Source organism: Cyclopterus lumpus, chromosome 15 (assembly GCF_009769545.1).
Source record: "Cyclopterus lumpus isolate fCycLum1 chromosome 15, fCycLum1.pri, whole genome shotgun sequence".
Classification (NCBI taxonomy): Eukaryota; Metazoa; Chordata; class Actinopteri; order Perciformes; family Cyclopteridae; genus Cyclopterus; species Cyclopterus lumpus.
In genome coordinates this window covers 14,143,443-14,159,617 of record NC_046980.1, presented here as the reverse complement: position 1 = coordinate 14,159,617, position 16,175 = coordinate 14,143,443, and the positions used below count along the sequence as shown (strand labels likewise).

The window sequence follows — 16,175 nt, the reverse complement described above, 5'->3', positions numbered from 1 at the left end:
AGAGCACCGTGTTAAGACATTGGTGTAGTGATATTTTGTACCTACAGTATCATTAAATAAAGATGCATTCTCATTCTGACCTCATTAACCAAGACAGTCTTTGATAGCATGGATATTGGTGTACAGTGTGTTCTAAACATGTTCCTATTAATCTAGGGTAAATGTTCAACATCAAAACTAGATCTGGAGGCTGTGTGGTTATTTAGAGCTTGCCAACTTTTCTACCTGGGATTATTTACCTCTTTAATTAAGAGTATAATGATTGTAGTAACACTGAGGAAAAAAAAGCATGTGCTCATATAACCTGTTGTATTTTTCCTATATGGTTTTTGAATACATTTATGACTCGACTCCCCACTTAATAAAATAATAATAATAAAAGCTCCAGCTCCAGATTGTACCCAAAGGCACAGCAGTCTCATTGCAAATACTATTAGTTGTACCTGTAAGAGGATAGTGTTTGTAGATGGTACAACGCTGACCTCTAGCGGCAGAGGTCAACAACTGCATGCCTCAAAGTGAGTAAACACTGATTCGTTGTTTGTTTTTGCAGATATTATAATGGAGGCCCATACGATTTTTAGGTCCTCCTTCTGAGACTGACAATCTCAGAATGTGGACTTAGTTAGTAAGTAAGACATCATTAGCATTTTGTATAATAACAAGTTGAATATACTATCTTAAGTCCAAACTCCACTGAGACAGGAGGATGCAGGACGGTCTTTGCAATTGGAACCGGAGCTCAGTTGATGATCATTGTTGCTCATGAGTTTACAATAAAATAAAAATATGACAACCCGGCTTTTTTCATTTCACGCTCTAGTTTAACATTAAAATTAAGTATTAAAGTATTAACTCGGAAGGCAATGAATGAGCAATGAAATATGTTTGGTTTTCAATTCTGTCAAAAGTACAGTATTACATTTGAGCAGGACAGCTTTGAAGAGATAGTATAATTAAACATTTGTATGTGGGTATTAATAAATATATTAAGCATTATGTCAGCGTAAAGATTCAGACATAATACACAGCAAGTTAACATCGACTTGTGATTCTCTAAAAGTGAAATTGATTTAACATAATCACTATCCATATTGTAGTTGCTTGTTCCTTTTGGATTTTATTTCACCCCAATTTATTTGCAACTTGCTGCATAATAAAAAATTTAAAAAAAACTGCATAAGCAAAACAATGTATAATTATTAATTAAAAAAGTAAATCTGTAGGAATTAAACAACTTGAACTACTACTTTTCTATACATTTAAGATACATTTGAGAATTTAAAATGAGTTTTATTTAAAACCAAACTACAGTTTTCAAAAGCATATTTTCTTCATTGTACAGAACATTAGTGTTGAACAAGCATCTTTTTTTATTTTCATGGCGACGTGAACAAACAGTCACAACAAATAGTGAAATCAATTAATAAATGTTCCTATTCCTGGGCAAGAATGATGTGAACCTGTTTCAGTAATATCCAAAATGCAGACCAGTCTTTTCCTTTAAAAAGGGGGCTCACTCGAAGCCAAAATAACTCCCATATACGTTTGGTCTGAATCTACACAACACAAAACAAATCACTCTACACAAAAGCTCCATAAGAGCAAAATACATCCAACAAATTATGCTTAGAAACAATCCCTTGGATAATGAAGGAATGTAGTGCTGGTTCATCTTTTTCTTATGGCTGGCAAAACCGGTACAAATACAAAGAAACATTTAAAAGAAGAAGAATATAAACAGCCAGAAAACAGACTTGGATTAAGCTACACATCAGAATCAGACCCTTTTATTGCCAAGTATGTTTTCACATGCAAGTCCACCCTTAAATAAACTTAATTAAAGTTATATCTTATTAGGTTTTGCATCAAAGTATGATTGTTTTGGCACAATATGTGGTATTTGTAGTATGAGATGTGCGATGCATTAAATAAGCAATTCAAAACACTACTTGGGCTGTGAAAATTGTGCCGATATGAGGAACTGATAAAATGCAAACCACCGTTGCCTAAACCAACTACTGTGTGATGTCTGCAAACGAGTACACTTGTTCATTATCTGCAGCTACAATAACCAATCTTGAAATCACAATTCAACGCATAATTACTTTCTTGGGTATGTTTCCATAAAGCATCTTCACCCCCATCTTAGGGAACGTCGCACCTGAGTTATCTTTAGCATCAGAGACGGCATTCAAGCTTGTCCAGTTAAAGGAAATCACGGCAAAAAAAAAAAAAAAAAAAAAGAGTATGAAGATTTTTTTGTTCTTCTTGACGCGAAATATAACAGCCTCAAGAGCGGCAGCTTGGTCACAAAACACACAATACTGACCTCTGAAATTAAGATTTTACCAGTACAAAAGGTTTCCACAGACCAACAGTACACACACACACACACACACCACACACACTTTTTCCAAACTTTGCTTTTTTGGATACCATTAGATGCCCGTTACTATGCTGTTCATCAAACCACACCTTGAAGCTCAATTAGATTTTCTCGTCCCATATATCTGACATAATGTGTGCATGGTACTAGGCATTGAGCAAATATTGCCCTTAAAAGGAAACGGACCCAACGTGAAACAGAACAGTTTGGTCCCTTTCTTGATGGTTTTGTGGCTCAATAAAGTTTCTGCTGCAGAGCAAATATCACTGGCTCGTCTGATATTTTAAGATTGTCTCTTAACACAATCTAACACAGAAACAGGCCATTCATAATCTGAAATGTTTACTACAAATTTCCATAGCTCAAATACCTCTCATTGATATGCGAGAATGGAGAAGAAGTGTGCAATATGATTTAAAAAAAAAAAAGGATCTACTGTGTGATACTAGCCTGCACAAAGGATATAACTTATGAGTGTGACTGCTGCTGTGGCACAACGAGGGTGGAAATAAAAGATGACCTTTTGAAAAACAGAGAGTTGACAGTCATGTTCGGTAGAGTCTTGCCGCTCCAGCTGGAGAGAAGCCCTGGTTTGTACACACAATGGTCTTCAGTCAGAAGGAAGTCCGTTAGAACCTCCATGTGCTTCTACAGGGTCTTATTCTCCGGGGAGAAGAGAGCTTCCAGGCCCAATGCTTCACTGCTCTGTACATCTTTTTCTGGCTTGGGCTGTTTAAAGAGCAATGGAAGATTTCGAATATGAACCTCCTTCCTGAACTGCTGACACAGAGCTTTCTGTTGGCAGGGGACAGAGAGAGGAGAGGTTAAACACAGCTATCTGAGCTCTACCAGTAAGAATTTCATTAGATTGTACAGCCTCATTGAGCTGTTGCACATTTATTTTGCTGCCAAGCACAACAAGAAAATGTACAGCACAGCCAGAATCAGAGTGCTGAGCAATCAATGCCTTGCAGTGTGAGGCCAGTCTGTGGCTCCAGTCTACAGTGGGATATAATAGAGGAGCACTGCTCTCTAGTGGCTAAAGGTGGCATTACCCCAACTGTTCCTGCAATGAGTCTCTTGAACTGGTCTTTCCTCTTCTTTTCTCCAAGCTTCTGGGCATTGGGGTCTATGAGCCTGTGATCGTACTGGTCCAGCGTCTCCACACTGATGTTTGGAATCTGGGTCATCACCGCTCTCAGCTCTACGTATCGAGGCCGCTAAGACAGATTGACGGACAGGAAAGGAGTTAAAAAGAGAAGGAATTAACTTGAATGTTCCACAAATTAAACTTATACCTCCAGCACTATGTTAATTTAAGATGAAACAAATAGTTGATAAATAGTTTTCGGCATATTTGACTAAACTGGTAGATGTAATTTTCTGTTTCTTTTATGAGACATTTCTCATGCCATTTTGTTTTTACATCCGTTATTTGAAGTTTTATGCTGCCTCAAAATAAAGATTTGAAATAGAATATATGGAATAAATAATAAAAACTAAGCATCTTTGGGTTTTGGACAGCAAGTTAGTGAATAAAACCTACTGACATCTTATAGACAACACAAAGAAAATAGGTTGGATAAATGATAATGAAAATATGGTTAGTTCTTTAACTGATGAAAAAGCAGAAACAAAGAGCACATATGGCACAGATAGCTGCCTTTAGCCTCACCAGGTTTTCATAGATGAGCATTGCCAGCTGAGAGAGGGTAGAGTTGCAGACCTCATGCTGCCCATGAATCTGAAGGCCTCTAAGGACACTGGTAAAGAACCATGTGACCGCCTCACGAAGAAGATTACCCCCAACGACCTGCAGAGACAGATGTGGAACAGAAAGAGAAATATGTTGGTAAGATACTTTTCACAGCCTCCTTTCAAGTCATAGGCTGAAACATTGAATTACCTCAAACTGACAAAGGCAAAAAAGAGTGCATTGAATGAGAGTAAAAATACATTAGTGGTCAGAGAAATGGTAAAGGTTTAAATGAAAATACATGACGGGTATTTCCTGTGTATCCAAAGCCTAAAGTAGCTTTTTCCTCTGCTGTAGATTTCCATTGTTGCAAATTATTACTTTTCTTTCCTTATTCAAAATGAAAGTATATTACATTTGAATATTTGTTCTTAAAACCCCCCCCACAGGTTTGAACTATTCGAACATCTATTTTGGGCATTATGTCCATGACACAGTGCCCTAACTGTCTGCGTAAGACCAGCTGAACTTTTGTTTCTCTTTATCCGTCGCTCTCTTGGAAAGCACTGCAGTGGCCGAGGGATGGATGATTGGGGAAGTTACAATACCTCATTTCACTACAAACACCGTATTGTGGCATTTGGCTGCAGGTAAATCGTCAGGGAGCTGAACGTTTCCTACTTGCTGCCGGCTGTGTCATTTCCAGTAAATATTAAATATAAAACGTGTGTTTTGTACTTAAAGTGCAAACGCAGGAAGATAGCAAGTACAAACACCCATCTTTTAAGTGGTTCCGTCTGCAGTCTGACCTCGAGGCATGTGGTTTGTTTATATGCGATAACGTAGCCCTTAATGTTAGGACACAGTGTGTCTCTCTCGCTGCGGCTGAGTTCTCTGCCATCAGTATGGATGTTAAATTATTCCTCGCTGAGCTTCACTTAATGTGACGTTTCATTTTCAATTAATGAAAGAGACGGTGTGACTCCCGTCATGCAATGCATTTAGTGGGAGCAAGGCAGAAAGCTGTAGCAGTAATGCTTTTTATCATAATGTAATATTCATTTTCATATACGAATATATATTCGGATTTAGAATATTCATTGACAGCCCTAATATACTTGTGCACAGCTTTGAAAGATTTACATCTTCAAAAGGAAAGTATGACATTAAATGGTATTGTGCTACCTGCCGCAGAAGCGTCCAGCAGACCATTGAAGCAGTGCGGTGACAGTTAGTGGTGTCCTTCCATGACAGAGAGGTGAAGGAGAGGGTCAACAGGGTCATGTAGATGTTCTGGACAGAGGAAAAAGAGAGGCATTAAGTTTCTATACAGCATTTGTGACCACACTGTCCTCTGGGTGTTATGCTCTTAGGCTGACCTCGTGCTTTAACAGGCATTTTCCCAGCTCAGTCAGCTCCTCTGTGGGCTGGGCAGGAGACGCCGCCTGCACTGAATCCATCATGTCGTCCTCTAAGAGAATATAGTCAAGTAAAGCGATCAGACGCTTTGTCAGAATCAAAAAACACAGTCTAAGATTGTGGGTATTTGTTTTGTTTCTGTCTGGTCAGCTGAGCGACATCACAGCACTGAAAGATGGTTGAGGGGAACTCTCGCCAAGAAAAAGAAACTCATGAAGTATAGCTTTTAAGAAGCACAGCTAGACTGTGTCTATTGTATATATTAAGATAAAAAATCAACCCAATGATTAAAATATTTGAAATGTGACTCTTACCATCTATTTCCTCCTTATTTGCTGCTGGTTCAGGCAGTTTTTTTGAAATACAGCTTACAGCTAGAAGAGAAGAAAGAAGAGAATACAATAACTTAACTCCCCAAATTGCAGTCAATTTACAGTCAGTCTTAGAGTCACAGCTGATCATGCAGTTGTCTGCCATTTGCTATTTCGGTTTTGGAGTGCTTAGTGGAAGTAAATTATTTAAAAGTTAAGCAAGTGGGTTGTTTGTCACCCAAGACAAATCCTATTGGTCTACCACATCTATAAAGTCTCAGCGATATCCAGCTCATATTTGCACTTTCCTGATGGTTCTGAAACCGATCTTGGCTTGTGTTGCTGACCCAACCTTCCCACATGACTAACGTGCACAAGCAGTATTAAGCAATAAGTCCTGAGCTTCCCTTACTGCTTCGCTTTACAGCGACAATATATTGCTGTCATAAAACAAGAGTAACATCATTGTGATTACAATAGATATTTTATTTTTTAAATCAATACTTATGCCGAGAAATGCAAAGTAGCTGGCACAAACCGCAACAAACCGGAACAAACCGCAATGCTCGTCAAGACTTCCTTCAACTCCAGTTTATTTCAAAATGATCTGTTTATACAGACATCAGAAGCATTTCCAGGTAATAGTTATCAATAAATCAAGTGTGCATGTATCGGAAGTTTAACCAGGCTTTATGTTGTCAGATTACAAGCAACTGTTGTTGTTTGCTATACTTTTCTGTTAATGGGAGAATTTACTAGAGATGCAGAAACTTACCGAGAAGATCCAGGACCTCCCTGCTGAGCAGGCGTACCAGCTGCTCCTCCAAGATCTCTTGCGTCACCTGGCTCTCCTGACACAGCGCCTCCTCCTCCTCATCGCTAAAAACACAACAGGTTACACACAACCAGTTTGAGTCATCAAATAATTAAATATACAGTATATGCAAATGATACTTTCGAGTGATTTAAGAGATCTTATCAGTGCTTATTTTGAACTGCATCAAAATTAAAAGGAACTGTGTTTCATAGATATTTTACATGAAAATGTTCTATTCTCCAGCTTAACAACCGGCATTTTAGTGGGAATTGTGATTTGAGGCATTCATGTTTAACTTGAGTTTTCAGTTAATATGTTTAACAACAAACATTATCCCACAACTTACTTGACAGAGCTCCTCTGGTTGATGACCTGCCACTTGGCGTTGAGTCTCTTTAGAATGAAACAGAAGCAAAGCCAAGAGATTTGGCAACAAAAACATGAATGACTGGGGGAATAAAACAGAATGATGAGATTAAGATGTGTATGAGATAAGTGTTACAAATTGGGAGTGGAGATCTGACCTGCTGCATGTAGGCGAACAGAGGTCCCAGCAGGGGGCAGAGGAGACTGTTGTAGTACTCCTGAGGACATGCTAGCACCAACTGCCTCAGGAACACCCGTACACTTGTTAAGGAAATGCCATGTTAACACGAAGCAATAGCTCAGCCTTGTTCATGTCGAGAAGTATACATTTAAAATGTATATAGAAAAATATATTTTACAAAGTATAACAAAACCCCTGAAATAGAAAAAAAACTGGGTAAATCAAATGAAGCAAATAAGGATATGAATCATAGGACGAAGTCTGTGGTCAGGCACATTGTCGAGGGAGAGAAAAGCAGAACCAGCTATTTCTTCACTCAAGCTCTCAATGGTGTAGAATTCCTGCTGTAAGGCCAGACCTGCATTTCCCAGGACATGAAAGCTACAGAGGTAGAAGAGCAGTAGAGGAGGCAGAATTTAAATCGGCAACTGCATGTGAACTGTAAACAACACAGAAGAAAAGTCTGGAAAAAGTCTCACCAGTTGTCATACAATGTGGAGAAAAAACCCTGCATTCGCTCCAGGTTGGTTCTAGTCACAGGAGAGTCATGGATATCCAGGATATGCTGAGAGAGACCTGGAAAAAGCCCATATTAAGAGGTTTTAACCAGAATCTTTTCAGATGATGGCTAATGGGCAGAAACCATGTGGAGAAAGATCTTCTCACCAAGAACAACATTTTTGTCTGAATCCATCACTTCATGGGCCCTGGAGAAAGACTCACTCAGACGAGCCATGTTCTCCGGCATGAACAGACTGTTGTTAGTTCTGCCGTGAGGAGCAAGAAAAGACACAGATCAGTATAATAGCAGGAAGTATTTTTGAGACGCTGTTAGACTTACTGATAACCCTTTTACACAAATGGCCCACATACAAGTCCCACCTGGAAATCGAGGTTAACGTGTTTGTTCACACGTTAGACCATGACACACCCATATGATGTGTAAATAACCTCAAATCTGACAATCATATTTTCATATAGGGGGTAAAACGATCCTCAGCTTTTTGTTAGTCCAATACAGTTCTCCACGTGGCTGAACACACGGTTCAGCGCCCCCCGACCGGCGTACCTGATTAGAGCCAGCAGGTTGGGGAGCAGGACCAGAAACTGGGCAGTGTACGGGTTTCTGTAGATGGGAGCTCCAGCAGCGGTGTAGCCCATCACAAAGCCACCGGCCTTGGCTTCCTCCAGATCTGCGGGCCAGCGGGCCCGCTTCACCACCCCCAACATGGCATACAAGCAGAAACCCAGCTAGAGGACGAGAAGAAGAGATAAATACTTGACTAATAGTCATTACTATAGGTGACTAAAAGCAATTTAGGATGACAATGTCACGTTGTTAGCCAGTCCCTCACTTTAGATCAGACTGAATCATCTCAAAAACTATTCACAGATTGCCATGAAATGTTCTACGTTCAATCGTGTCTCCTCACGCGTCATCACATTTAAGCCTTGATTTGTCCAATAATTAGCTTAATGACCAAACGCCTGAAAAACTCATTACTTTTCCCATTCTCCATCCTGGGTAGTGCTACTTAGCAAATGTTAGAATGCTACCTAGGGCTGGGCGACATGAGGAAATCTAATATCACAATATTCTTTCAATATAGAAATTGCGACGATATTGTAGGGTTGACTATTACTGCTTTTACAAAATATGTACACATTGAGATTTTTGGTAAATAACCAATCCGTAATTAATACATACATACATACATACAGTGGCATCACAAGGGGACAGGTAGTGAAGGGGCGCTACAAAATGGCCACCAGTGCAAGAACTACATCTCCCAGCCTGCCTCACCGCTCACCCAGCTGCAGCTGCTTAAGGCACCTGATTGAGGCAGGGCTGGGAGACTTAAGAGAGCACCTGGGAAGGAGAAAACACACAAGCGGAAGTTGAACCCACAAGCACCTGGAAGAGGACGACAAGGAAGAGGACCTCGTAGCCTGGAGTCACCAGTGTTGAATTTTGTTTGGTTAATTAACCACTTTCTCCTCCGGGATGTTTTGTGTTGTCTAACTGGACCCTTTTTTTTTTTTTTTTTTTAAATATAATACTGCTCGGCTACTTAACACTGGGCCGGCAGCAGCAGCGGATGAGCCACCTTTTTCTCATCTAAACAGCGTTTCCTGGATACTGCGCGACCAATTCCACGTACTCACCGATGGCATCATTTTCCGCGTCGCTGACGGCTTCCTTCAGGTTGCACTCGACATCAGTGCTTTTGTAGGCGGCGATCAGGATATTGAGTGTTTCCTTCTTAGCCTCGTCACGCGTAAAACCTCGATACTTCGCAAGATTGTCCTCTCCGCATGCGACTAGCAGCATGTGGCATGCCCACGCGAGTCGCTTGTACAACGTGGCCTTCACTGCTCCGAGATCCGCCCTATAGCCGTAGTACCGATTCCCTCCCACAGCGAGTGTCGCGGCCTGGGCAGCTTCCCACTCTTCTGGATAGAGGCGTCTGATGGCAAACCATGCAAAGTGTGGGTGCACATGGATGGCACGGTTGATGATGTCCAAGCTGGTGAGTCCTGCGCCTCTGGCCTGGGATATCATGACGCGAAGACGGATCAAAGCGTTGCCCGTGAAGTATCCCTCCCAGCGTTGGAACACCGCCTCGGCGTCGCCGTCGCGAACACACGCAGAAAAGGTCCTCTTCCTTGTCGTCCTCTTCCAGGTGCTTGTGGGTTCACCTTCCGCTTGTGTGTTTTCTCCTTCCCAGGTGCTCTCTCTTAAGTCTCCCAGCCCTGCCTCAATCAGGTGCCTGCTGCAGCTGGGTGAGCGGTGAGGCAGGCTGGGAGATGTAGTTCTTGCACTGGTGGCCATTTTGTAGCGCCCCTCCACTACCTGTCCCCTTGTGATGCCGCAATACATACATACACACACCTACCTACACACTTACCCGGCCCCTATTATGGCCTGCTTTGTCTGCATCTCGACTTTGCTCATTGACCACCTGATCAGCACCAACAAAGGACAGGAACACAGCGGGGTCACACAGCACCCTGAAACACAAAGAGATAAGAAGTCAAGTATCTGCCATGACACTGGAACACGTCATGTACGATCTAACCAAAATAGGGAGAACTCCAACGCACTGCCTCATCTCATCCGAGGTCCAGTCTGCAACCACTGAAGCCATCAGTTCATCTAGAAAAGCCTTCTGCTTTGCAAAGTCTTTGAACTGGTTACTGATGAGCACCAGGGCTTCCATCAGCGAACATTTCTCCATGTGAGTGAGCGTGGCCGTCGCTTGAGAACAACTTCTTGACGTGACTGTAAACAAGTCAAAACAAGGCTGGAAGAAGAAGAAGAAAAAAATGTCAAAGTCACTAAGATCTACTCTGTCTATTCATCAGCACGCTGTACTTCAGGTACACATTTTATGCATAAATATATTCATATAACATAATTTGTCATTTTACTTTAAACTTACCAGGATGTACTGTGGGTAATCCCGGCATATTTTGATGATTGAAGAACAGGCGTGCCTCCTCACGTTCTTTACAGCTCGGCTCCGAGGTGCCTGAAGACATTAGAAAATATATTTGTTTGGTCTTGGACAAGAATAGGAGGAAAAGTACCAAATATGGTTCTCCGAATGCAACTCTTACCGTACTTTCCTGACCAACCTCAAATGTTATCGCATTAAACAGCTGTAGGGACAACATTAAAAAAAAACGTCACAAGAAAACACTGTATAAACTATACATTTCCATATACAATAATACATCTATTGTAGATAATACACATCAATAATATGGAGTGACCAATGACGACTCGGCTGACCTTGTCGAGAATCTGTGGCAGGAAGTGCGGCTTTGTTTAACAAATGGGAAGAGGGCAGACACATTGGTGAGCACACAGGACAAGATGAGCGGGGTCTTTGGTGTTGTAGTTCAGCACGGCCTGCAGCAGCTCCATGCTCTGATCTATAGGCAACCTCTACACAGTAAAAGGCAGAAGAAAGGGGGAACCTTCACATCATTACAATCAACATCTTTTTTTCTCATACTGTTTTGTTCTGTTACATAAAAGTGTTCCTGTTACCTCCTCCTCCACATTTTTAAAAATCTGTGTGACCACACACTCCATGAAGACGGTCATTGCATCCCACTGGACCACTGATGGAGACAAGAGGGAGCACAGGCCCTCAACAGTCTTAGCTAGTGAATGTAAGAGAGAGAAGATATGTAAATTAGCTGCATGTAAGAATTCAAGCTCATCTACATGTATATAAAACTAGTTTTGAAGTCCTTCAATTTAATGGTCAGAAAAGTTCAAAAACATGTTTTGCTAATGCACACACACATTCCTACATCGCTATCAAAGTGAGTCTGTTGTACCCAAGTGGTCAATGGGGATTGCTCCAGTAAATTTAACTGATGGGGACTTTGTAAGCAAAGATTTAGATCCATATTGCTGCAGACTTTACATGTTAAACCAAACCCACCACATGTACAGAAAAATCCTCCCTAAAAGTGTCAAAAATGAGGACAAACACTTACACGCTGTATCCCGGTATCAATAGGGCTCGCGATCTGATATTGTAGCCATTCTGCTGCTATCTGGAACGCCTCCAGAGGGACAATACGACATGCAATCCTCAAGACCTCTCCCTGCTGTGCTCGAAAAGCTGTTAAACATGAACATGCATTGTGAAAAACATCCAAGAGATAAAATAACGAGTACTGATCTTACTTAAAGTAAAGTCAAATCCATAATACTTACAATTAAAGAACGAATTGAAGTCCTCATCACTGTCAAAGTCAGCACGGAATACCTGCAACTTGGGTTATCGTTTCTAGATGGAAATCCAGTACTGGGGAGAAAGACAAACCGTTACACCTGTTGGGTTCCATGTACACAGGGAATGGAAGCACTGACATCAGTGTCTCACCTTGACGAGGTTGGTCATAGACGCTCTGAGGTATTTGATGGCCATCTCAACAACAATACCGCGTCCTTCGACAGAGTCTCATGTCGGAACAAAGCTCCCCAAGTGGGCAGAGTGGAGGACTTTAAAAACTGCGGGGAAAAAAGGGGGGACAAGTCACAGGAGGAGAGCTCAAACACAGCTGCAAGATTAATATTGTACAGATTTTAAATGCATTGTCTTCTACCTGACTGGAATGTGTAGTGAAGGCTAAAAACGCTTCTGTGTACTTGCTGAGATTTGCAGGTACCTTGACCTCTACATCTGAACCCTGTGGAGAGAAACATGACATTTAAACAAAAGAGCCTGAACTGTTAAGACAAGCTTTTTGTTATTTCCCATTATGTGTGTAAATATGTGTGTGGACAAAGCCCAGATGAAAGACCATGAAAGCAAAAGGAACTAATTAACACCAATTCACCACTAATGAGCAGAGTTGGCCTCCCAGGGCACATAGGACCTGACACAGCCTCTTCAGGAAGATGTAACGCCGGTCCACCACCTCCACTGCTCTAAAGTCAGATACAGAGGACAACAAGTCATAGCTAGATGCACTGAACAAATGTACTATGTATTTTTATGAGTGCTTTACAGTGTGTGACATTACTTACTTTGATTCAGCGGAGGTCTCACATATTGCCAGTCCATCTGCTGACCTGTAACCAGACAGACACAAACCATTCAATTACTGTGAAACCGGTAAAGGGAAATGATGGAGAGAAGCAGTTGTACTCACTGGGCAGCAGAAAGGATGTAGTGGATGGCCACATCATCAAACAGCAGCATGAATGGCTTTCTATCCTCCAGCTTGCCCTGTGGTAGAATTACACAATTTATTACACATCTTATTATTGTCCGTTGAATTCTAGGCAGTAACTATGCATACTGTAGTTTGAGTCATATGATCTACGATTCTATAATTGAAGATACTGCTCATTGTAGTGAAATAGAAAAAAAAATATCAGATTGTCCAGGAATTCTGTAAAAAAGACTCTTATCCACAACTCTCAGTTGAGGAGTTATGAGTCAACGGGTGTTACAAATAGCCACACTGCAGAACTTCTTTCCATGGCCCAACTTTTCAACAAATTATATTTAAATCTGGTATTTCTACGATATCATAAAGCCGTGACTATCTGACGAACAGAGACAATAAATGAGACTGAAAGAATAATCTCTTTACAGCTCATATTATGTCTTCACCATGGGGTTTCAACAGCAGGTGATCCCCCTGTGACTCACCTTCCGGCTGATAGCGATGAGCAGACACTCGGCTGCTTCCAGCTGCAGCTCCGGTTCACTCAGCAGCAAGCACAACATCTCCAGTAGATGACAGTTTCCGGTGGTGATGTGCACCAGAGACACCCAGTCTATGTAGCCTGCTAGTGTATTCAGCGTAGCCCCCGCGACTCGACAGTGAGCTCTGGCCTGTGTGTGGAAAATTAAGAAAAAGAAGGTAAGTAATCAAGTCCATAAGAGGTTAATTTTAGAGCCGTGATGCAGTGATGTTTTCTCACCTGTAGTTCATGTCCGGGTGACCCATTCTGGATGAAAATAAATAAATAAAATGTAATTTAGCAACAGAACGATAATATATCAATCAATGAGATTAATACTGAGACGTAATCGTAATGCTACCCATTTCTGCAAAAGTTAAGTTAAGACCCCACTGACCAGTTTACGGTAGTCCTCGACATTAACATGCAGAATGGCCATCATGAAGCTGACGATGCTTTCCATGTTTAGGGTGAGTGTCTGCTGGATGTCTCTGCGTCGCTGGTTGGGCAACGTCTGGAAGGTGATCACATCCTCCGCCAGCCTCAACAGGATCAACATCACTAGCTCTGTCTGTGCCTCCTATGAAAGTCAGAAGTGCATTTTTACTTTATTTACTTACATTTGATTTTTTAAAGAGTTCATGACAGGATTAAAGGGCTGCATATCTTGGCCAAAAATAATGTTTGCACTGATAAAATAATCAAGTTCATACTTGCGGCACTTATCCCACACTTGCCAATATCTACCAAGTTGTCAAGTTGACATGATGATGCCACATGAAAATGAACACGACTGGTACATATTTGCATGCAAGTTACTACATAACTTTATTAAAATCGTATGCAGGCGGGCAAAGGATATGACTAATATGCAGTAACATACTATAGACACTATATATGTAACTTACCCCATGGCTAGTGAGAGCCTCCATCTCTTTCAGCATATCTGGCCAATGTTGAGGCCATTCCCCTCTTTATCATTTCCACAGTAATTCGTGACAGAACATCTTTGATGTGGCTTTCCTCCTCCAGGATAGCAAGAGTACCCTGAAAAGACCCCAAAGAGGTGTCAGATAAGTGTTTACGACTGTGACCGTAAGACAGAAATTAAGTTTCATTTGTTGTCCTGATTCAAATTAAACTTAAAATCAGGCCCATCTCGTCTCAAAGCGATGCAGAGAAATGTGTTCACGCATTTGTTACTTCTAGACGAACTGATGTGATGTCCCGGGACAGAGGATGTTGTACGTGCACAGATTGTAAAGATCTCTGAGGCGAATTTGTAATTTTGGACTATACAAAATTAATTGAATTTAATTGAACCACAAGACAGATGGTTATGTTGTGAACAGCTTAGTACTATCACACTCACGGTTGACAACAGCTGCATGGCACACTCCTTCAGCTGGACTTTCTCTTGTTGTTGCATGGTGTTCCATCGAAACCTGCAAGAATGTTTTGCTTTCTTTCACATATCCATCTTTTTATCAAGTAATTACTTGTTATACTTCGGTTATATGTTACTCACTTGATGACGTGCTCCAGGATTTGCAAACCAAAGTGTCTCACTACAGCTGGCTGGGCTTTGTCGGCTAATCGTAATCCACATGGGACACAGAAGGAGCTCGTCTCTTTAAACTCCTCACAAAACTGTTGTGGAAAAATAAAACCTGTTATATCACCAGCACCTAGTTAAATAAACTACGTCCAGCAGGTTTAATAATAATAATAATAATAATATCGTATAATTACTGTACAGGCGTAGGGCGGCCGTGTTGCTACAGCAACAGCTGCCTCAATAATATAACAATAAATACTTAAATAGCATGAAGCTAACCGACCAAGTGACGTTAGCCACACAAGCTAGGTGCAACGTTTCCATTTGCAACAAAACGTTTGAATGAATTGTATTTATATATGGAGCTCCGTCATTCATAAGCATATGTAAGGCTGCATTAAACCAGATGTTAACATTTCTAAGAATGAATGGCCCGAGAGTGGTCAGTGGCTGTTGCGGTGAAGTGACAATCATAAGTTGCGGCTAGCTCGCAAAGCATCTGGCCACCATCATCATTGCATATTTAGCTAACATTAACAAACGCACACGAACTGTATGAACTAACGCTACGCCTTTAATAACAACACATATCTATTCAGCTCTGCAGGTACATGATTCTACTTTTACGACAGCGAACTAGCTACAACACATGACAAGCTCCGCTAGCTAGCCGCTAGCTCGCGACCCATAACGATGTTACCTTTAGGGCCTCGAGTCGGTAAATCTGTCCCGTTTCTGCATCCATCATCACATGCACAGCTTTGACGAGCTGCTCACACATGATGGACACCTGGTCAGCCATGACTTCAGGTCGTGTCTGGCACACTGTTGAGGCAAAGGCGACGAGCTCTGCTATGCAAAACACCTGCACGACGGTGGGCTGCGTACTCTCAGAGAGGGAGCGTTACCCAACGTGCTCAGAGTGTGCAGCCTGTCTGTGTGAAAGGTTGGCTCCCCCTGGAAAAGGAGTTATGGGAGTTGTAGTTGCTTTAAATAATAATAATATTAATAATATATTGTCTAAAACAAATCAAATAACCGATGTCGCCCTAATGTGTGCGTCTAATTTTATTATTAATTATTAAGACCTTATTAAATAAATGATCATATTAGGACATTAATGATTCAATAAATTGTGAAATTATAAATGATCGAAACTAAACTTAGGGTGACATTTTATTTCATCACCTTCTTTATAGAAATTGAATTACAGTATTG

At 41.2% G+C, this 16,175-nt stretch overlaps 1 protein-coding gene across 1 annotated transcript; it reads right to left on the bottom strand.

The window, feature by feature from the left end:
* Positions 1 to 1,774: 1,774 nt before the first annotated feature.
* LOC117744260 (exportin-5) lies at positions 1,775 to 15,880 on the bottom strand. The gene is given in 38 exon segments (XM_034552448.1): positions 1,775 to 3,184; positions 3,445 to 3,609; positions 4,065 to 4,202; positions 5,271 to 5,378; positions 5,465 to 5,556; positions 5,819 to 5,878; positions 6,591 to 6,694; positions 6,979 to 7,025; positions 7,157 to 7,254; positions 7,424 to 7,560; positions 7,659 to 7,755; positions 7,846 to 7,946; positions 8,249 to 8,430; positions 10,089 to 10,191; positions 10,285 to 10,484; positions 10,623 to 10,712; positions 10,801 to 10,842; positions 10,976 to 11,013; positions 11,016 to 11,067; positions 11,069 to 11,131; positions 11,237 to 11,352; positions 11,685 to 11,822; positions 11,918 to 11,965; positions 11,968 to 12,008; positions 12,070 to 12,140; positions 12,143 to 12,214; positions 12,310 to 12,393; positions 12,544 to 12,634; positions 12,734 to 12,778; positions 12,859 to 12,935; positions 13,365 to 13,550; positions 13,640 to 13,666; positions 13,797 to 13,979; positions 14,308 to 14,367; positions 14,369 to 14,446; positions 14,772 to 14,844; positions 14,928 to 15,049; positions 15,658 to 15,880. Coding segments are annotated over 38 exon segments (3,678 nt in total). The 5' UTR covers positions 15,760 to 15,880; the 3' UTR covers positions 1,775 to 3,037.
* Between the last annotated feature and the right edge of the window lie 295 nt (positions 15,881 to 16,175).